The sequence below is a fragment of the Canis lupus genome, chromosome 2 (assembly GCF_003254725.2).
Source record: "Canis lupus dingo isolate Sandy chromosome 2, ASM325472v2, whole genome shotgun sequence".
Taxonomy (NCBI): domain Eukaryota; kingdom Metazoa; phylum Chordata; class Mammalia; order Carnivora; family Canidae; genus Canis; species Canis lupus.
Window position 1 is genome coordinate 20109649 of NC_064244.1, and position 22466 is coordinate 20132114.

At 45.0% G+C, this 22466-nt stretch overlaps 1 protein-coding gene across 3 annotated transcripts in view; it reads left to right on the top strand.

Annotated features, from left to right (window-relative positions):
• Positions 1–22466, top strand: part of NMT2 (N-myristoyltransferase 2) — a 69310-nt gene that overhangs the window by 31978 nt on the left and 14866 nt on the right. Inside the window, exons 2-9 of one of the 3 annotated variants that reach the window (XM_025445100.3) lie at positions 5932–6067; positions 6514–6556; positions 10301–10445; positions 13506–13624; positions 13721–13812; positions 13988–14104; positions 15353–15523; positions 16663–16771. In XM_025445100.3, coding sequence (XP_025300885.1) covers positions 5932–6067; positions 6514–6556; positions 10301–10445; positions 13506–13624; positions 13721–13812; positions 13988–14104; positions 15353–15523; positions 16663–16771 — 932 coding nt within the window. Of the gene's footprint in view, positions 1–5931; positions 6068–6513; positions 6557–8147; positions 8285–10300; positions 10446–13505; positions 13625–13720; positions 13813–13987; positions 14105–15352; positions 15524–16662; positions 16772–22466 lie in introns of those variants that run through there. The other 2 variants (XM_025445104.3, XM_025445103.3) reach the window with 2 other exon arrangements.

Sequence of the window (22466 nt, forward strand, 5' to 3'; positions counted from 1 at the left end):
AGCGGTCCTCCACTTTCAGGCACCAAATTTCTGATCCTGTTTGTATCGCTCTGTAACACAGTCACCACAGAGCTGGTGACATAAAACAGCGGTCAGTCTGTCATGCTTGAGATTCTCTAAGGTGGAAAGGCAATTTCTCCCTTGGCACCTCTCACGCTGGTGCAGGCATGGATCCTCAGAGCTGATTGTCCAACCAGGCTCCCTCCCGCAGCCCTGGTTGGTGCCGCTGCTGCCTGGAGTTCTGTGCACTGTCTGCTGGCCCGGTGGTCTCAGTATTCAGACCTCTTCCATGGCTCCAGGCTGCCCCTAGAATGAGCATCCTGAGGGAGCCGGGTGGACACTGCATGGCCTTTTGTGACCCAGCCTCCAGAATCACATGGCGTCGCTTCTGCTGCATAAAGAGCAGGTGACAAGCCTGCCCAGATTGAAGGGGAGAGGAATAGACCCCACTGCTTGCTGAGAGAAGGATCAGTGAATTTTTGGACATGTTTCGAAACTGCTTGCAACTGGAACGGCATCTGGTAAAAAGAGAACCTCACTATGTGATGGCATCCAGTAAGTAGGCAGATCTGCCTCTCTTATGATATTTGCTTAGCAGTCTCTGCGCAGTGCAGTGTGACCCCAGTAATAACAAGTTATGTTACTTCTTGTATTTACTATGTATTTTTGAAAAGTAGAGATATGGCACTTGGCATTGTATACCTTTTACCCCAAATGAATTAAAAGCTAAATATGATTTTCCAACAAAGTTAGTAGAGGAGAAACATAGAAGGATATTTATGTAGTTTTGCAATAATAGGGAAGGTCTTTCTAAGCAATAGTTAAAAGCTCAGAAGCTACAAGGGAAAGTTTTTTAAAATATTAGACTCCACCAAAATTTTACATTTCTATATAGGAAAAGATACCATAAAAAAATAAACCAGGTAGGGATGCCTGGGTGGCTCACTGGTTGCGCATCTGCCTTCGGCTCAGGATGTGATCCTGGGTCCTAGGATTGAGTCTCACATTGGGCTCCCCGCAGGGAGCCTGCTTCTCCCTCTGTGTCTCTGTCTCTTTCTGTCTCGTGAATAAATAAATAAAACATTTAGAAACAAACAAAAATAAACCAGGTAAGTATTTGCAATCTAAATAATACACAGCAGTCTAGGCAATGTGGTACAGACATAAAGTTGTATCTCATAGGGCTGTTGCAAGGATTGAATGAAAGCACACAAAGTAAAAATACTTCACAACTGGTAGGTTCCATCCATGCTTTTATAAAGGCCACTGACAAATCAATTTTTTTAAGAGATGAGTAATAGAAAAAGGATATGAATGAGCAATCCATGGAAAAATATAAGTAGTCAGTAAACATGGGAAGATTTATAGCCTCACTCCTGATTAAGTAAAGAAAAGTTAAATCTGCAACGAGACTTTTCTACTTACAAGACTCAGTCAGTTAAGCATCTGCCTTAGTCAGTTAAGCATCTGCCTTAGGCTTAGGTCATGATCTCAGGGTCCTGGGATGGAGCCCTGGGTCAGGCTCCCTGCTCAGAGGAGAGTGTGCTTCTCACTCTCCCTCTGCCCCTCCCCTTGCTCCTGCTCTTCTCTTTCTCAAATAAAATCTTTTTTTTTTTTTTTTAAAGACTGTCAAAGGTGAGTAAGAGTGTTAATATTTCAGTATTGGCAGAGAAGTTGGGAAATTACATTCCCATTTATTTACTGTTCTTTGTTCCTTGATAAGAAAAAAAGTGTATTTTGCCTCTGGCTTTCAGGATTTTTTTTTTTTTTTTAATCTCTGATTTTCTGTAGTTTGAAAAGGATGTGCCAATGCCGAAGCTAGTGTGTTTTGGCACATATCCTGTCCAGTGTCCTCTGAGCTTCCTGGATCTGTGGTTTGGTGTCTGACATTAATTGGGGGAAATTCTCAGTCGTGACTCTTCCAGATATTTTTTTTATGTTCCTTCTTTCTTCCTTCTGTTTCTGGTATTCCCATCACGCATGTGTCACACCTTTTGTAGTTAGTTATCCCACAGCCTTTGGATATTCTTTTCTACTTCATCAGGCTTTGTTCTCATGGCTTTTCACTTCTTGAGGTTCCTTTTTTTTGTTCCTGTTTTTGTTTGTTTTTTAGACAGAGTGCATACTTGCCTGTGAGAGTGGGGGTAGGGGGAGCCCAGCGTGGGGTGCTGTCCTATGACCCTGAGATCGTCACCTGAGCCAAAATCAAGATATGGACGCTTCACCAACCGAGCCCCCCAGGTGCCCCGCTTTTGGAAATTTCCATTGAGCTTTTTTTCTGTATTGTTTTGTTTTGGGTTTTGTTTTGAAGATTGTATTTATTCATTCATGAAAGACACACAGAGAGAGGCAGAGACACAGGCAGAGGGAAAAGCAGGCTCCCTGCAGGGAGCCCGATGTGGGACTCCAATCCCAGGACCCCAGGGTCACACCCTGAGTGGTGGATGCTCAACCACTGAGCCACCCAGGCACCCCCTGTTAAGGTTTCTATTGCTGTATCTTGGAGTTCAGAGATTCTTTCCTCAGTCATGCCCAGTCCCCTAATAAGCCCATCAAAGGCACTCTTCATTTCTCTTACTGTGCCTTTTATTTCTATCATTTCTTTCTGGTTCTTTCTCAGGTTTTCTATCTCTTTGTTAATGTTGTTGGCCCTTGCATGCTGTCTCCTTTGTTCCTTTGACACTTCCACATATTAACCATAGCTGTTTTGAATTCCTGGTCTGAGAATTCCAGTATCCCTGCCCTGTCTGACTCCTGTGCTTGGTCTTTTTTTTTTTTCCAAGTGTGTTTTTGGCCTCTCAGTATGCCTTGTAATTTTTTCTGGGTAGCCGGATGTCAGCTACCAGGTGAGCGGAACTGTTCTGGGGGGCCTGCAGTAGCATGGAGGTGAGGTGAGGGCCAGGGGGTTCCATGGTCCTGCCTTTGGGCCCCTCCCAGCTCCTAGTGAGTCTGTGCCTCTGGGCTGTGAACTCGTTCGTGTTTTCCTGAATCTTCTCCTACCCTCTTGTGTGACACAGGACGCTACAGTGGGAGCACTGTGTTCTCAACAAGGCCTGGCCCCCAGAAGAAACTAGTCAACCAGAGCCTAAGTGACATGGGAAAATATCAAACCCAGCCCACTATCTTCCCCTCTTTCCCTCCCACTGCCAGAAGCATGGGGGGATTGTTGTCTGATGTTTGCTCTCAGAACCTGACAGCTCCTAGAGGTAAAACTCATGAAAGTGTGGGAGATCCCTGTGACTGGGTCTCTGGTCCACATGCAGGCCCCAGCAGTTGGGCAGTTACACCTCTGATTTTCTGTTTGTTTGTTTAACATTTATTTATTTGAGAGAGAGGGAGAGGCAAGACACCCCACACACACATGCCCCCGCAGAGCAGTGAGCCCAACGACACAGGACTCAACCCTAGGACCCTGAGACCATGACCTGAGCCAAAGGCAGATGCTTAAGCGACTGAGCCACGCAGGCGCCCCCACCTCTGGTTTTCTTACCTGAGTCCCACTCTGCATTCCTGAGACTTTGCTCTGGGAAGCAGCAGTGCCCTGTATTCACCTGTCTGTCCAGTCTTAGTTTGTCCTGTGTCTTTGCCTTTCTCATGGATCCAAGAGGAATTGTTGATTTTTCAGTTAAGATGGAGTGGTGATTTCTAAGCTCCTTACATGCAGAACCAGAAACTGACATACTGTTGGTAGAGTGGATACTGGCACAGTATTTAGTAAAACAATCTTAATTATCTACTAAAAGTAAAAATTTGGGTGCCCTTTGACCTAGCATTTCTACCTTTGGACATACTGGCATGAATGCTTAAAGATATAAGTACTGTACTTTTTTTTTTCAGCATTAAAAAAAAGGTTTCATTTCTTTATTTGAGAGGGAGAGAGCATGAGAGCGAGCACAAGCTGGGGAGCTGCAGAGGGAGAGGGAGAAGCAGACTCCCAGCTGAGCAGGGAGCCTGATGTGGGGCTCGATCCCAGAACCCCGGGATCATGACCAGAGCCAAAGACAGATGCTTCACCAACTAAGCCACCTGGGCGCCCCTGCCGCAGCAGTTTTTAATATAGGAATGGTTAAATATGCTATATTTACACAATGGAATGCTCTCTAGCTGCTAAGAAGAAATGAGGTAGCTCAATATATCCTGACATGGGAAGAAGTCTTAAGACACATTGTTAAGTGGAAGGCGAAAAAAAAAGCAAGTTGGCGAATGGTATGTTTAAGATTCCGTTTTTGTTTAAAACTTACAGTGAAAATGAAGGCGTGCTAAGAGAAGAAGGACAGTTTTGGAAGAATATGTACCAGAAAACCCATTGGTTGCCTTTGAGGGACAAATGTCACAAGGCTATTAATACATATCTTATGTGTCTTGTATGATGCAGATATATTTGAAAATTAGGTAAAAAAGTCAAGAGGGAAAGTAGGTAGCAGCAGATACAGCCATTTGAGGACAACAGAATGGAACTGATCGTTTCCATCATTTCACCCTCCAGACAGGCCGTAGTGCCGTAACCAGCTCGGAACCTCACCTTACCTGCTGGGAGCCCTGTGGTAGCCTAGACCCAAGTAACTGGAAACGGTACATCTCCTTGTGTCTCTTCCGCTGTTTCAGGAGGTGACAGTCGTAAGAGGACAAGAGTTCCAGACAGAAATGTTTTACCAGTGCACATTTTCTTCACGTGGAATTTCTTACTGTTAATTCCTCTTGCTAAATTCTTTACCAAGGAAAATTTCCCCTTCTACGGAGAAGCGGTTTCTTCGGTTCTGTGATGTTGAGATGAGTGGTTTGTTGCACCCAAGAGATGTTTATAATGGAGCTTTTCACAACACGTAGCTCTCCCTTAGAAGCCTGACTAGAAAGTAGGTTAGCGGCACTGTGGTTAAGTGTGAAAGCTCTCTGACTTCCATTATAAAATATGGTTTCTAGCTACAGTTTCCCTGCTCGGATGATATGTAAGCAGCTGCAGTATGGCTGAGTGGAGACTAATAATTCTTCCTACTTCCTTGTCCTGGTAACTCTCATATGACTAAATTTCATTTCCCACCTTACATCCTGTTTTGAGTTTCTGGATCTGATCCCATCATGTGCATGTGGAGCGGGGGACTTCCTACATGACACCAGCAGAATTCTCATTTAACTCCATCCTGGAGGTAGCATCAGATTCCTCGAGGTAGGGGTTCAGTCCTACAGGATTGTGCACACCCCACACTGCCCCCCACTTCAGATGCCAGCCTCAAACCCAAGCAGTCCCCTGCACTTCTGACCGACTGGCTATAAGTCAGAGGTTCCCAAGACCCCTTGCTCAGATTCCACTAATTTGCTGGAACAGCTCACAGAAGGGATAGAAACATTTTATTTTCTAGATGACAGGTTTATCCTAAAAGGAGAGGTCTCAGGACTGGCCAAGTGGAAGAGATGCACAGGCCCAGGTGTGGGGAAAGAGCGCAGAGTCTCCATGCTCTCTGGGCACACCACTCTCCCCGAATCTCTATGGCTTCACTAACCCAGAAGCTCCCTGAACCCTGTCTTTTTTGGGGTTTTATAGAGGCTGCATTCTGTAGGCAGGACTCATTAAACCATCGGCCATCCTGCTGACCCCCTCTCCTCCCTGGATGTTGGGGGCCGGGACTGGAATTTCCAACCCTCTGATCACAGGGCTGGCACCGCAAGCAACCAGCTCCCATCCATAGGCACTTTCCAAAAGTCACATCATTAACATAAGACATTTTTAAGCTCTTGTCGCTTAGGAAATATGTATGAGGGTCATCTGAATGATCAAATATGTATGCTTCTTAGAAATCACAATATCAGGCATCCTAACACAGTTTTGTTTTGTTTTTTTCCCCCCCTCCTGGGTATAATTCACGTTCTTCTCAATGACTAATTTTATATAATGATTTTTTGTTCTTGTTTGATCCTCTGTGACTCTCCTAACAGAAGTCCTGGAGGGGATTTGGGTGCCAAGAAGAAAAAGAAGAAACAGAAGAGAAAAAAGGAGAAACCAAACTCCGGAGGCACCAAGTCCGACTCGGCTTCTGATTCCCAGGAGATCAAAATCCAGCAGCCTTCAAAAGTGAGACCCCAGTTTTGTTTTACCCCCTGTGGTATTTCAGGCACGTGAGAGGCGGACTGTGCCACCCCGCGCCCTGCGGGACCAGAGGGGCGTTAGGGTTGTGCCCTGAGTGCGCGCTAGATGACACTCGTCACTGGAGGCTTCACAGCCTTCCTGGCGCTGGTGTGGGTACCTAAATGACCAAGAGGTACAGCCTGTGTGTGTGTGTGTGTGTGTGTGTGTGTGTGTGTGTGGCTACGGGCTGCAGTTTTCCTTTTGCTCAGAGCAAATTAGCATGTAGATTGTAGTGCTAGAAGTTAAGTCTCAGCGTGAGTTTGTTAGGTGTGTCTTGTCGTGTTTTGTTTTGTTGGTTTTTTTTTGAAGTTACACTTAATATGTAATTACTTTTAGTTTAGAAGATATTCACATTTTAATTTTTCTGGGTGTCTGTCTAATTATCTGAATAGCACAACACCATCTGGCAGCAGATTTCAGCGGGAGCAGCCACGGGTAAGTCTTCTGACTTTGAATCCTCAGTGGCCATTCTTAAATTCCATTGCCCAGGGTGGGAAGTGGCTCCTGACAGCACCCCCCCCCCAGACATCCCCAGCCAGGACTGAACCTGCAGGGGCTCCGGGGGGGCCGATGGCAGGTGCCCCGGCCACCCTGGCTGGGAACACAGGCCTTGCGTGCTGGCCACAGGAGGCCACTGAGCCCTCTGGAGGCAAGAAACTCACAGAGTGAAAGGGCAGAATCAGAAGTGTGATGAAAGGAAGCACAGATGATTTTGCTGGTTGCAGCCCCTCGGCCCTTGTCCTGGAGGTGGTGGTGTGGCCGGAGGGCCGGAGAGTGGCCCGGGGAGCGGGGGCTCCATCCCGGCCCTGCAGCTCCTGAGCTGTGTGGGTGCCGCCCTCATCCACGACGGGGAGGTGACACTTAGATCCTTTCTGTTGAATGATCTTTCTATTCTAAAGCCCTTGTACCTATGGCAGCGGTTACCATTATGCAAGTTTCCTGGGGTTGAAATATTTGTTTCTTAGGCGCAGCGTAAACCGCCTCGCGCGAAGAGAGTCTTGCAGGCGGTTTTTGCTGTTGTTACTGTTTTACACGTAAGGACCAGGAGTCACTGAGAGGAGACTTAACTTTCCCAATTTTCCCTGACTACCTGTGTGGGGGTGAAGAAAACGGGGTGTTCCCCTCTCGGTTTTCAGCTCGTCTCTCAGGTAACAAATACTCTATCCACCAGACCTGTTTCCCAAGGTCACCCATATAAGGCAACCCATCACCTTGCAAGACATTTTTCCCATTTCTCAGCATCACTTCATCAGGGAAGTGCAGGGTCACTTCTCTGTAGTTCTGACCCTCCTTATTGCTTCCACCATCACCATCAGCTTGTACCCCTCTCTGCACCCCCAGTGATTTTTGAGCCCTTCCCTTACTTCTGGGTACTTACAAGAAACTAGAGCCAGCCAAGGCAGGAGGAACTGCTAGCGTTCTATGGTAGAGAAATTTTCTTTTTTAATTACAGTAAATCAGAATTGTTTTAATGTAGGCCTTTCTCTGGTGCATTATTTATTTATTCATTTATTTATTTGAGAGAGGGAGAGAGATAGAGCATGAAAATCGCAAAGGGGAGGAGGCAGAGGGAGAAGCAGGCTATCCACTGAGCAGGGAGCCCAATACAGGACTCGATCCCAGGACCCCAGGATCGTGACCTGAGCCAAAGGCAGACGCTTAACCGACTGAGCCTCCCTGGCGCCCCTCCACTGCATTTTTTAAAACTGGAGCTTCTTTCCCTTCCCTAGATGCTAGCTCTAGATAACACTGTAGATCACAGTGGTTTGTGTTTAGAAGACACTCTGTTCTGCACTCAACTACCGGAGTCCAATAATACTTGTCTGGATTTTTTAGACTTCTTAGTGGTGGAGGACTTGGACATTTTCCAAGATATTAAATATAAAAGTTAATAAAGGGTAAAGAGTACAATTGGAGTTTAGTATTCCACTGAGGGAAAGAGGTGTGCCTGACGTAGGGATTCAGTGGCGGGAAGCTAACATGGGGTTGATCCGCTTCTCACCTTCCCTAACATTAATTCATTTCTCCCCAGGCGGTGCTGCTGTGGAAGGTGAATGGATAGGTTTGAGAACGTATCGTAGCTGAATTTTCCTTTGCTGCTTTGTCACCATGGATTTGAAAACTGTGCTTACTTGTATCCACTTCAAGAAAGCACTTAAAATAGTGAGCGTTCAGATACAAATCTATCATGAATGGTCATTTTATGTCAAGACTGCTCGTCAGTCTGGTGAGGCTAATTAGGTGGAGTTGAAACCACTCTGAAACCACTCATGGAGTTGGGATATCCTTTGGAACAAAGTTGGCTCCTTTGGAACAAGGATGCCGATTCATGCTAGTCGCAGAATAGCTTGAGTTTAGTATATTTGTGATCAAGAATTTAACTCCAGCATTAGGAAGGAAAACATGCTGTTTGTCCCATAACAAATTCAGTGCAAGCATTGTAGGTTCAGATTTGTCTTTTTAAAGATAAATGGGTGCATGTTCAAGTGTTACTAACTGAAATACACTATATTCAGAGTTCCTGTTTACGTTGTAGGTCTTCTAATGCATTGCCTTGTTAAGGGTTCAGATGGATATAAATTTTATTTTGCTGGTATTCAGTAACTCTTATGTTGGAGGTTCAGAGGAGACCAGAGCAAGAGAAATCTAAAAATACAATAAATGGGAACAGTGAAAGTATTTTGTTATGTCAATATATGTAGCTGAAACCATACCTCTATGACTTAGACCTCTATGGAAATATAAGAGAAATGTCTTAGAAAATTATGACCCTCCTGGGTGATGCTGTTAGACTCATAAATGGAGACAGTAAGACAATGAACACATCTCTGATTAGACTCCAGCATTTTGTATCCTTGAATCATTTTAGTGGCAAGGATCCTAAGCAAACCCAACGATAGAGCAAACACAGGGCGGTCTGTATGAAATAAGCCCTGTTTTGTACTGTGTCAAATGGGTAAAGTTTCCCAAGTTAAAGGATAGACTCCAGACCACAGACATCAGATTCAAGGTTGAACAGAAGTCCAGAACTACTGTCAATAAACCGGCAGGGTCGGTGATACCTTTCCTTGATAGCTGTGGGATGTTGACATACAGGAAAACCGGGGGGCTCTGAAGTTCTTGTTAACCACCTCTGAACTTCAGTGGAGGGCATTCTTTGCATGGCATCAAAATACTAAAATAATAATTTCGTGTACTGAAAAAACTCTGTGATTTTCCAATCCGGCCCTGAGTGCTACTCTCTCAGTTCAAGTATGGTAGTCCCACTTTCCATTTGAGGGACTTTTCCAAAAAAAAAAAAAAAAGAAAGAAAGAAAAAGAAAAAAAGAGCTGAAGAATCTGCAGAGATAAGAGGGATATTGGCTTGGAGGAAGGAACTTGAGAATCGAAAGGTATCATCAGTTTTCCAGACTGAGAATATGTTTTACTTAAAAAAGTTAATTTCCAACACTCAGGGTAGGGAAAACAGGCTGTGGTTGCCAAAAAATCTAAACTCAACGGAAGAAACTGCTTGTTCTAGTTGGAAGATTTGTCTCTGGAGAAGCATCTGGGCTGGAAGAGGCAGGGTGTGGTCCAGGAGGAAGGCATACTTAGAGATTTTCTTTCTTGATTAACTTCCTTCCCAGCTCAGCTCAGCACTCATTCACATTTCTTTCTTTTTTCCTTTCCTTTCCTTTTCTTTCTTTTCTTTTCTTTCTTCTTTTTAATGAACTAAAATTTCCTTCGTCTGCCTTATTTCCATTCTAGCTCGTTCTTTCCTCTGTCCTCACATTGCTACTACAGGGCATTAACCTCAACAGTGAAACCAAGGGTGTGCCTGACTGGCTGCCACCTGGTAGTAATGCATGCATGCATGTCAGTCCTCGGCTAGTGCGGGAGAGGACCCTCTGCAAATGGGTGGGACCCTGCAGCCCCGGGTGGTTGGCTTTGCTTCAGATTGCTCAAAACCTATATCAAAGCCTCATTAAAACCACTGAGTTGTTGTTACCTTTAACATACTGTGTTTGCTTCTGTTTTACTATGTTAGCATTCTTGAGTCCGAGGTCCTGACCAGGCTAGAGGAAGATTGTTGGTGTTTCAGTGTTGTAGTCTCCAAGGTGGATGCACGTGTATCTGCCCCAGGTTTGGGAGTGGTGGCAGCTTCCTCATTTTCGTGTCTGTGTGTCTTTGCTGTTGTAGAATCCCACCATTCCAATGCAGAAGTTGCAGGATATCCAGAGAGCAATGGAGCTGTTGTCCGCATGCCAGGGCCCTGCCAGGAACATTGATGAGGCTGCCAAACACAGATACCAGTTTTGGGACACACAGCCGGTACCCAAATTAAGTAAGCTTTTCTGCCTCCCTCCTCCTCCAAAAAAAACAGCTGGGTTAGCAACAAACAAACAAAAAACACAAAAGAAACTTAACTTACATAATTTGTTTTATACCGCAGATTAGCAATGTACACAAAAGTCCTGTTTTTCTTCTTAAAATATAAATATTGGAAAAAAATATATAAATATTGGGTAGTGACATTGGCTTTCGGTAGAAACAACTTTAGAGTTTCATTCCTCTTTCTATTAAAAAAATCCAGTTTCTCCCTCTTGAAACATTATTGTATTAAAAATATATATAAAAGACAGAGTCTCAGAACCTTTCTTGGTCCTGAGCTTCATAGAATTGTTTTTCCTGTGCATAAATTTATAGCAGTCTCACATCTGATTTATTTCAAAGATACAGGAAATTTGCCCTGCTAAATCTTATTGAAATGGAAAATTTTGGCGCAGCTTAACAATAGGATTCTGCAGGCTCACTGCTGGTGTTAATTCCTAGCAGCTCGAGAACAGCTGCGGTTCAGTAGGGACCTTGGGGGCCCCTTGGGAGCACCCTGGGGGCTCCTCTGTGCAGGGATGTCTGGGCATCAGGCCTCTCCCCTCTCCCCTTCGCACTTGGCCTGGTCCCTCACGTTCCACTCAGACTCTTGCCTCATAAGTTTCCGTAAGCATCATTTAACTCTTCCCTTGTTGCAATAAAAAATGATGCCGTAAATGCACTAAAATGTTTATAACTGTATTAAAAGCTAAAATCTGCTGCTTTCTGTTATCCTCATATGAAGATATATGATAATTATTTCTCTGTCTGGCTGTTCTTCCTCCTTGATTGTTTGGGTTCCAGAACGTGTAAGATGAAGGATTGTCATCCAGACCTTGTAATAATAGTCCAGCCATGTACAAATTATCAGTTTTATCACATAAAAATCAGGAAACGATCCTTGTCTGTGCCCTCAAATGATGGTTTTCAAACTTTTCAAAGTTACCAGGCCTCACCCAGCCATGTCCACCCCACGCATCTTCAAAAAACACGGGCTTAGGAGTGTGAAAGATAGAGGAAAACACTTATCCTCACTTGTCTCTTCTTTCAGGCTCTAGAAATACGTGTGTTCGGTAGTGGAGGGAGACTCCAGCATGAATTTACAGGGTTTAAAATGCTGTTGAATTGAGTGAGCTAAAGGGATGTAGGGTTGATTGATCCGATGTATTAGGTTTAGCTGCACATGCTTGGCAAGCTGCTGGTGGCTTTTAGGTCACTGCCCCTGGGGCAGGAAAGCCCGGCTGGCACCAACACATGTCTTTGGGAAGATAGGGGGCATGCGTCACATTTTGGCGCCCCCTCCCTAAATCCCTGTGGGATTCCCCTAGTTCCAGGGGGAACACCTGGTTTGCATCTCAGTTAAGGCAGCATCAAGGTTGGTGGCAGCAGAGGCAGCCCCCCACCCCCACCCCACCCCCACTGTTGTCCCCAATGTCCGGTGGGTAGCCAGGCTCTGAGGGGATCTCCTGAAAGGAACTCCAAGGGAACAGCTAAGAATCTGGCTCACCAGCGAGCTGGTGGAGGGGCAGTGAACTTCTGCTTCAGGGGAAGTGACAAAGTCAGGGGGAAGAAAGAAAGAGAAAACGAAACCCCTCGGAGCTGTTGCAGACCTTGTGGCTTCCACCAAGAACCTGTACCTGAAGGTCATTTATTCAGCAGATACCTGTTCCTTTTTTCCTCCTGGTTCTGTTTATTTATCCTTTGGGGTGTCATTGTCGTTTAGCAACATATTAGCTTCAGGGGTCAAACAGAATGATACCACATTTGTGTACATTGTCAAATGACCCCCACGGGAGGTCTACTAACCATCCCTCACCACACCTAGTTACAGATTTTTTTTTCTTGTAATAAGGACTTTTAAGATCTCCTGTCTTAGCAGCTTTCAAATATGCAATGCAGTATTATTAACTATAATCATCATGCTGTGTTTGCATCCCCTGAACTTACTTGCTTTATAACTGAAAGTTTCTGCCTTTTGACCCTCTTCACTCATTTCACGCTCCCACCCCTGCCCCCTGCCAACTGCCAGTCTGTTCTCTGTGTCTAGGAATTCAGAATTTTTGTTTTTTTAGATTCCACATGTAAGTGAACTCATACAGTATTTATCTTTCTCTCTCTGACTTATTTCACTTCCTGTACTGTCTTCAAGGTCCATCCATGTGGTCACCAATGGCAAGACTTCATTCTTTTTTATGGCTGAGTAATAGCAGATCAGTGTTGAGTATCTGTTGTTAAATGCCAGGCTCTGGGGAGTGTGCCAGGGGAACAGCGATGGGAAAGTAGGAAAGTAGGATGAAGACAGTGGCCAGGCGGGGATGGAGGGAGGGCCTCCTCCAGGTAGGAAAAAGCTTAAGTCAGGGAAGGATACTGTGGGAAAGTGATGTGTAAGCTTCTGTCTGCAAACCCTCAAGCGGCCCACCACATGGAGAGCGGGGGAGGGGCTCTGAGAGAAGAGGGAACCCCCAGATGCCATGAGCTGGGGCCAGTGAGAATGAACCTGGAGAACAAGGCCAGGCAGGGCCTGGGTTCTATCCCAGTCACACTGGGAGGCAGTGGGGAAGGATCTGGAAAGGGCACCCTCGTGAAAACCACGAGATGCTGATGTTTTCAGCTGGACTGCCAGCAGCCCCTGTGGAGAGAAGTTCTAGGTTTTGCGGGGTGGGGTCAGAGGTCACCTTGTCACCCCCTACCCCCAGGTGTTTGAAATGCAGAGTAAGAAGAGAGCCCATCTCCAGGCGGTCATCAGACCCACACTGTCCACTGTGGTGCAGCGCCATGGATCTGTCACTTAGGGGTTGAGGCTGTCCCTGGCATGTCGTAGTACACACCCTGTCATTGCAGGAGGAAGGATTTCTCCCTCTAATTGGTGAGATGGCAGCTCCTCTCCACTACCCGTCTCACTCCAGAAGGAGCTGAAACAGTGGTGAAACCCCAGGGCCCTAGAAATGATGTCGTTCTCTGTAACGGACCACTTTGGCCATCGTAATACACTATAGTTGGATGTTCGTTCTTTCTCTCCTCTGCCCCTCCGCAGATGAAGTCATCACGTCCCACGGGGCGATTGAAGCCGATAAAGACCACGTGCGCCAGGAGCCCTATTCCCTGCCCCAGGGTTTTATGTGGGACACCCTAGACTTGGGCAACGCCGACGTGGTGAGTAACGCTCCTTGGTTCGACACCTGCCATCGCACAAATTGCTTCCGAGTGGGTGGCGAGCACTGTAGACAGGACACTTGCTTGGTCTTGTAGCTCAAGGAGTTGTACACGCTGTTAAATGAGAATTACGTGGAAGACGAGGAGAGCGTGTTCCGGTTTGACTACTCACCCGAGTTCCTGCTGTGGTGAGTCTGGCTGGACGCCGGGGGGGGGGGGGGGGGGGGGGGGGGGGGGGGGGCGGGGGGGGGCGGGGCAGGGGGCGCCCCGGGTGCGGGCAGTGGCAGGGTGGCGTGCCTTGGGCTCTCCCTGGGTTCCTGGACACTAACCTGCACCTGTCTTCCTTGCCTGCGTTGACCTCAGGGCGCTGCGTCCCCCAGGCTGGCTCCTTCAGTGGCACTGTGGGGTCAGAGTGTCTTCGAACAAGAAGCTAGTAGGGTTCATAAGTGCCATCCCCGCCAACATTCGGATTTATGACAGGTGCCTGTTAAAGCTTGTCCGTGTCAGTTTCGTTGTGTTGCTTTTCCAAGAATTGCAGTTACAGTGGGCTTTTAAAAGCGACTTACTCAGATTGTTCATAGTGGGGGAGGTTGTATAGGGAGGGAGGGGTCTAAGGGAACTCTCATTTCTGCTTTGTTTTACTAAATCTAAAACTGCTCTAAAAAATAAGGTTGATTTAATTTTTAAAAATTGGACTGTGAACAGCAAAAGAGGATAGCTGTAGCTCATAAATGCACACACACACAGACACTTGTTTTTTTTTTTAAGATTTTACCTATTTATTTGAGAGAGAAAGTGGGTAAGCTAGGGGAGAGGCAGAGGGAGAAAAAGACTCCCTGCTGAGCAGGGAGCCCAATGCAGGATCATGACCCCAACGGAAGGCAGATGCTTAACCTATTGAGCCACCCAGGTGTCCCACAAAAGATGAATTTTACATACGTGTATGTACATATGTATCAAGATAAAGAAAGCCGTAGTAGGTATTTCAGATGTATTTATGTAGAAAAAAAATTACCTTAAAAGATTTTAGGAGAGATTTTTTTTAAAAAATCTTTTGATCCATAGGACAGCTTTTTTGCATTTTTGCTCCCAGAAAGTCAGAGATCTAATGCATAGTAGGGCTGTTTACCTTTCAGTATATTGAGTGAGTTTCTTTGCTGCTAAAAAACATTTGATGTCAAGGGATCTCTGTGCCACATGGAATGCCTGCATATCTGAGACCAGAGCAGGGAACAGACTTTGAAGCTCTGGAATGTTTACCGCAGCTCAGAGAAACACCTGCTCTCCTGTGGTCAAGGCACCTCTCAGGGATCCTAGAGATTGCATCATAGTCCAAAAGAAACATCTAACCAGATTGTGCAGATGGCTGACCCAGTTATTGTTCTAATTGCATACATTACAGGGTAAAAAAACAGATGTAGAAACTTTGAGGCACATCTTACCCATTTTCTAAAGTGAAAACTTACCCAAAAAATTAAAGTCTTAAATGTTTTTAGAACAAGGGGTTTGGGTCTCCATGGCCTAGAGTTGTAATCATTTTGGCAGGGGATTTGGGGACTAGCATATCTACCTGAACTTGTGAAATGTCTAAATGATGGGCTGTTTTTGTTAAATATTGTGTTGAAAGGAGTCCCTCAGTTTCTTATTCTTTGAAATTTTATGGGTGTTGTCTTATTTTTTAAAATGGTTTCATCTTACATTCGCTCCGATTTTTGTCATCTTTCTTAGTGTAAAGAAGATGGTAGAAATCAACTTTCTTTGTGTTCACAAGAAATTGAGGTCAAAACGGGTAGCCCCAGTGTTAATTCGAGAAATAACCAGAAGAGTGAACCTGGAAGGGATTTTTCAGGCCGTTTATACAGCCGGTGTGGTTCTTCCTAAGCCTGTGGCCACGTGCAGGTAACACCACCACATGCTTGCCTCAGATCTTATCTCCCTGCTGTGTTGCTACCAGTGTTATTCTCATGTGTAACTCAGGGATTTGGGCTTACCTTATTATGTCGTTGGTGTGGTAGCAGAGGTGGAGGGCCAGACCCAAGAACCACTGCAACCCGTGTTCTAACATCTTCCTGCTAATGATGCTGATTCTGTGTTCTGTGTCTCTTCCCTTGGAAAGAACAGCGTTGCCTGTACCTTGGGGAGCCCAGGGAACTATGGTCTTGAAACGTCCAGCATGCTCGCATTTTCTTTGCTCCCAAGCACTCGGGTATATCCCGCACTCTGCAGGGCTGTCAGGGAGCTATTCCAAATGCTTGATAAACACCGGCTGAAAAGCCCAAACAAGCTTGTTTGCTAAGTGTAAGAAAAGGCTTAAGCTCTGTTTTTATGATTTCATCTGTTCTTATCAAGCTTTTAAAGGTTAATCCAGGGAGAAAATGGTTTATTGGATTTGTCCCAGGACTAACCTGTTTGTAAAGCCTCAGAGTTTGTCTCTCTTGATTCTTTGGACTCAAATAAGATGAAACTTTTGCCCAACATAGTTATAAGAGGTAAAACTGTAAAACGACTATCTCCTATTAAATTATTCATAAATAACTTGAATAAGACTTTGCAGGTGGGTTTTAATACAAATCATCCTAGTATCCAAGCTGGAATCGCTTAAGAAATTCAAGGTAGTTTCTCAAAAAGTTGTTTTCTCTGGTATGTGTTATATAAAACCGATGGCTCCTAATTTTGGGGGGTGGGGAGGGGATGTTTTCATGTTTTTAAACTTTTTGGTTTGCTTTCTATAGAATCAGCAGTGGTCATTAAATACTTGCATACTGGGCATTTTTAACTTTATTTTGCGATTTTATGATTGCTCTTTACTGAAAGAGATGAAAGGTCACAGACTACAAAGGAACATAACCAGGAAAGAAGGACATATTTTAGATGTAAAAAACAGCTGATAAAATAATTATACAAGAAGTGGGCCAGCATCCAGTACCGGGGGTGGCTTGAGTGTACATTAAATCCTCTATATGGCTGAGCTGAGACAAAGACTAAAAACTGATAGGATTAGAAGCCAATCAGATTTTAATACCTTTTTTGTATTCCAGATACTGGCATCGATCACTAAACCCCAGAAAATTGGTAGAAGTGAAATTTTCTCACTTGAGTAGAAATATGACTTTACAGAGAACCATGAAGCTCTATAGACTTCCAGATGTAAGTAAGAATGTTCTGCAGCTTTTCGAAGCTGTAACCTTAACTGAAGCTTTTAATGTAGAAAAGAATTATTGGCAAGAGTCTTAAAAACTGGCTCATGTATTTTGAGAAGGTGAATATGTAGCTTTTTAGAGCTCTGGGCTGGGAAAAATAGGGGAGCTCATTTGACAACCAGGTGTTGGGTTTTTTGTTTTTTTTTAAGAGTTTTTTAAGTCTTCAGTTTATGGTTGGATGGGATTGAACTCAAGACATGGAAGTTTTAAAATTTTGATTATTTACCATTTGTTATATAAAAAGGAAAAAGAATTGAGGCTTCACATGCTATCTTAACGCAGAGGAACCTAAGGAATAGGCTTAGAGGAGAGACCCAGGAGGGGAAATAAGGTCTCATTAAATTGTCACCTTTTCAGAGGGACCTGAGGGGCTCAGCTGGTTAAGCATCCAACCCGTGGTTTCATCTCAGGTCGTGATATCAGGGTCATGGCATCAAGCTCTGCATCAGGCTATGCTCAGTGGGAAGTCCGCTTGAAAGATTCTCCTTCTGCCTCTCCTACCTCCTCTCTTAAGTAAATAAATAAATCTTTTAAAATATATATCTTTTTTAAAGATTTTATTTATTTGAGAGAGAGAGAACATGAATGGAGGGAAGGGGCAGAAGGAAAGGGAGAAGCAGACTCCCTGCTGAGCAGGGAGCCTGAACTAGGGTTTGATCCCAGGACCCTGAGATAATGACCTAGGCTGAAGGCAGATGCTTAGTCAGCTGATCCACCCAGGTGCTGCTATATCTTTTCATTAAAGTTTTTATTTATTTATTAGAGAGACAGCATGAGCCAGGGGGAGAGGCAGAGGGAGAGGGAGAGGGAGAAGCAGGCTCCCCTCTGCAGGGAGCCTGATGCAGGGCTGGATCCCAGGACCCTGAGATCATGACCTGAGCCAAAGGCAGACGGCTTATCCAACTAAGCCACCCAGGCGCACCCTACAAAAAATTACCTTTTTAAACTGGCAGATTCCCAGCATGATAAGTTGTCTCTTAAAGGGGAATAGCTAAAGGTGTTTATCAGTGTTGCTTTTATTTGAGGCTTAGATGGTGTATTAGTTAATCTATTGCTGTGTGACAGATTACGGCAAATATGGTGGTTTAAAACACACATTTGTTATCTCTCAAGTTCTATGGGTCAGGAATCGAAGCCCAGCTTGCCTGGGGCCTCTGCCCCAGGGGTCTCTCATGACGTTGCCATCAAAGTATCCACAGGGGCTAGGTCTCATCTGAACACTTGACTGGGGATGGGTCCTCTCCAACTCACACAGCTATTAGCAGGCTTGAGTGTTTGCTGACAGTTGCACTGAGAGCTTTCATTCTTTGCTGGCTCTCAGCCTGAGCCCTCCGTCTGTTCTTCGCCAGGTGAGATTCCCCACAGGGCAGCAGCTGACAGTGCGGAAGCTTGATTCATCAAAGCCAGTGAGGGAGTGAGTCTATAGACAGAATCTGCTAGCAAAGTGGAAGTTAGAACCTTATGTAATCAGTGCTTGAAGGGACATCCAGTCACTCTTGCTGTGTTAGCTTCACTGGTTAGAAGCAAGTCACAAGTTCCACCCACACTCAGGAGGAGCACGAGGGTGGGCTAATAACCAGGAGGCAGCATCACTGGGGACTGTGTTAGAATCTGTCTGCCACAGATGGGATCTTCCATTCGAAGTTTTTGTTTCACCAGAGCTATTCTTTCTTTTGGGTTGTCAGAAAGAAGTGACTATTTTAACTTGATTGAGGGCTTCAAGTGGAATGACGCCTGTGTTCCTTTCTAACATGGGGAGAGCTTCACCTGTAGTGGCCTTTCTAGGTGTAGTAGACACAGTTCTGGCTGTGTGTTTACTGGGTACGTGTAATTCAGTGGTGGCGACATGAATCAATGTATTTTTTTCTGATGACAGACGGGAATCAACTAATTTCTGACCTTAGGCAAAATTTCATAAGGAAAAAAGTGGAGGCGAAGGAAACCAGACATGAGAAACCAGCATCATCATTCTGGAGCTTTGCAACCTTGTGGAAGGATCACTAGGCGGAGGCCTGTTCTTCCCTTCGGTCTTAACTGTTGTTGCAGACTGTGGGGCTCAGAATAATGAACTCACTGCCTCTGAGGCCAAGGAGGGAGGGGAACAGAGACCAGAAGAGAGGGAAATGCAAACCGCAGGCAGCATGACAGAGGAGGGTCCACACGACCTGGGGGTGGGGGAGCCGGCCTGTTGTGCTGGAGCGGCAGGAGTGAAGGTAGGCGGGTGGAGATGGGTGCTCTGAAAGGGAGGCTTGGAAGATGTGTAGAGGAGTCACACTGTCAACATGAGTTAATAATGACTGGCCAGGATTCTTCTGAGGCTAGGGGCCAAGACCCAGAGTGACCTGAGGAGGACAGTCATATAGAGGGATATGCAGTAGTGAGCAGAAGGGGGCACGAGACACAGCGACACTGAGACACCCCCTCTGCAGGCTCCGGAATAGGCCCAACTGTTAAAGACTTTGACGTGCATGAGGGGTACTGGTTTTTGTTTTTTTTTTTTCAACATTTTATTTATTTGAGAGAAAGAGAGCAAGTGAGCATGAGCAGGGGAAGGGCAGAGGGAGAGGGAGAAGCAGATTCCCCGCTGAACAGGGAGCCTGATGCGGGACTGAATCCCTGGACCCTGAGATCATGACCTGAGTCGGAGGCAGAGGCCCAACCAACTGAGCCACCCAGGCACACCCAGGAGTGGAAATTAAAAACTTCGGCGTGCAGACTTTTTTCACTAGGGGCTAATGCTGTTCTCCTGTGGTCTCCCCAAATTTCAGTTCATCGAGCCTATAAAGCCATGCAGCATGCATGTAAGGAAAGCACCCACTTCCATGTAGATTGCCTAAAATGGGATGAAGGAGGAGTTTTAATACCTGTCATTGGTTTATTCAGGGTGATCAGAATTTAAGCTGTTAGGAGTATTTTTGACTTTGTCCCTCATCTTTTATGTTTTTATACAAAAATCAACTCAGGTAAGAGAGTGTTATTAACAAATTGATCCTAAACCACTGGTCCAGCATCCAGATTTTTTCCCCTAATAAAGTGAAGTTCACAAAGTGCTCATATATATATATATATATATATATATATATATATATATATATTCATGTTATTCCCACAACAACCGTTCGAAGCTGGTGTGTCCTTTGCTGCATTTTGCAGATGAAAAGATCAAGACTCATGCAGGTTGACACTTAGACACGGGTCTGTCACTAATCAGAGGGTACTTGGGATGCACGCCCCAGACATCTATGTTTTACCCGTTATATCCCTTTGCTCCTGCCATGACCTCTCACACACCCCTGGGTGAGGGGGGCAGCATGGCCTGGTCCCCCCGGGTGTCTCACCATGGGTCACTAGAGCATAGGTGAACACAGGAAAGCAGATCATCAGGGTCCCGAATAGTGCTCGCTGGTATGTTCCAGTCTTCCTCCCTGCTTTTAAGTCCTGGGGAAGGAGAGAAAAATAAAGAGTAAGATAATGAAGAAAAAGGGTAGAAGAGATCCCTTTTTAAAAAAATATATTTTTTATTTATTTGAGAGAGAGCATGAGGGGGTGGGGCAGGCACGGTGGAGAAGGGAGGGGCAGAAGGAGAAGGAGAAGCAGACTCCTGGCTGAGCAGGGAGCCTGATGCAGGACTTGATCCCAGGACCCTGAGATCATGACCTGAGCCGAAGGCAAACGCTTAACCAACTGAGCCACCCAGGCGCCCCTTACAAATAAAATCTTAAAAAAAAAGAAGCTGGACAATGCAGCATATACTAGACCATGGCCTCCCCGATAGGGACCCAGGTGGGTGATATTGCTGCTGGCAGTTGTGTGATTTAGGATCATTTTTGTCCCATTAAGTGTAAGAAGAACCTTATTGAACACAACTTTTGCTCTTTGGGTCAGTCTCCTCTTATCATCACTGTTTCTTTTTTTTTTTTTTTTTTTCACTGTTTCTGCTTTATGTCTTGTTTGTGGACTTCTGAATATAAGAGCTGACATTATGATGGCCTAAACACTGAACACCTGTAGTCTCAACTATGATGCAGGGAGAGCAGGACTGTCACAGGAGGGCAGGTCGTCTTCTAGTCAGGAGAGAACCACTCGGGGCCTAGGCCCCTGGCCTCTGCCACCTGCAATGCGGAGGTCTTCCTGAGAGTAATGCCTTTCCCTACCTTGTAAGCATCGATTTGTTCTTCATTTGCTATTGAGCATTTTCAAACAAAGTTGGATTATTTTTTTTAATTTATTTTTATTTATTTTATTTATTATTTTTCTCAGTGGGCTTAAAGGTGCAGGAATTTAAAGTAGGCAAAAAACCCGACTCAGGTTAATCTCCCGCTATTTTTCCACGGCTTTGCAGGAAGGACACACTTGTGAAGACACATGGTGTTCTTTCTACATTTAGTTGCAGTAGATGCTTTTTTTAGTGTTTAGCGTCTTAGTCAACTCCTTTTTAAATCAAATACCCATAATCATTGCTTACATCTCCACTCTGGAATCTTGGCTCTAGGATAGTTTACACCACATAGTTTGACAGAGAACAACACAGCTTCTGTTTTTTAATACAGCTCTGAGCCTTTTTTCCCCCGCATGCACTGATAAGCAGATTTTACACATAATTCAATGTACAGAGTCCAGCGAGTAATACATGCCGGCTGGGCCCTGGGAAAGTGTGCCTGGCTGAGATGATAGAGTTTGCTTCTGAAATGTAAGATTGCCTCAATCGCTGGAAATGTCTTTTTGTTTTTATTGAATTCTCTGGAAACCACCTTTCTTATTTGGGTTTTGCCAGAACATCCCCCCCCCTTTTTTTTTAATTCTGGCCTTAACCTTCTCCCCACCTCTTTCTGAAGACCCCAACTTATATTTGAAGGTTTATTTTACATCTTAACTTTTATTTCATTCTTCTCATCAATGTTCTTGGAGAATGTGTGACTTTGTGATGTTAGAAAGTAGCAAGTTGAAGGCCCAGAGACACATGGCCATTGTGAGTCAGCTAAAGTTAATATTCAATATTCTCCCAGTTTTCTGCGATCTTGCTTTTTCTTTTTCTGTTTTTTAATAGCTGATACACTCTGATGTTCTCTTTAAAAAAAAAAAAAAAGGTACTTGAAGTGCTTATAAATTGCCTGGTGCACTTACTTTGTCTTTGCCTGTTGGCCTAAACATACTGTTTCAGAGTTTTTTGTATTCCACTTCTATGACCCGTTCTTCTGACCTTTGGAGACCTGGCACAGCAGATCTCAGAGTCGGGCCTGGGACCCCTGGAGGTCCTCCATGGGACTCGATCCAGGATCATACCCTGGGCCAAAGGCAAGCGCTAAACCACTGAGCCACCCAGGGATCCCCAGTTTTAATTTCTAATACAATAGAGGTGGGTGTATATAACCCTCATAAGCAAAACTTTCTTGGAATACTCAGTGTTTAAGTGGGTAAAGGAGGCACCTGAGTAGCTCAGTGGTTGGGCATCTGCCTCTGGCTCAGGGCATGATCCTCGGGTCCTGAGATCAAGTCCCACATCGGGCTCCCCACAGGGAGCCTGCTTCTCCCTCTGCCTATGTCTCTGCCTCTCTCAAAAATAAATAAAATCTTTAAAAAAGAAAAAAGAGGGTAAAGGGGTCTCAGACAAAAATTATTGGCAACTGCTGCATTAAGGGTGT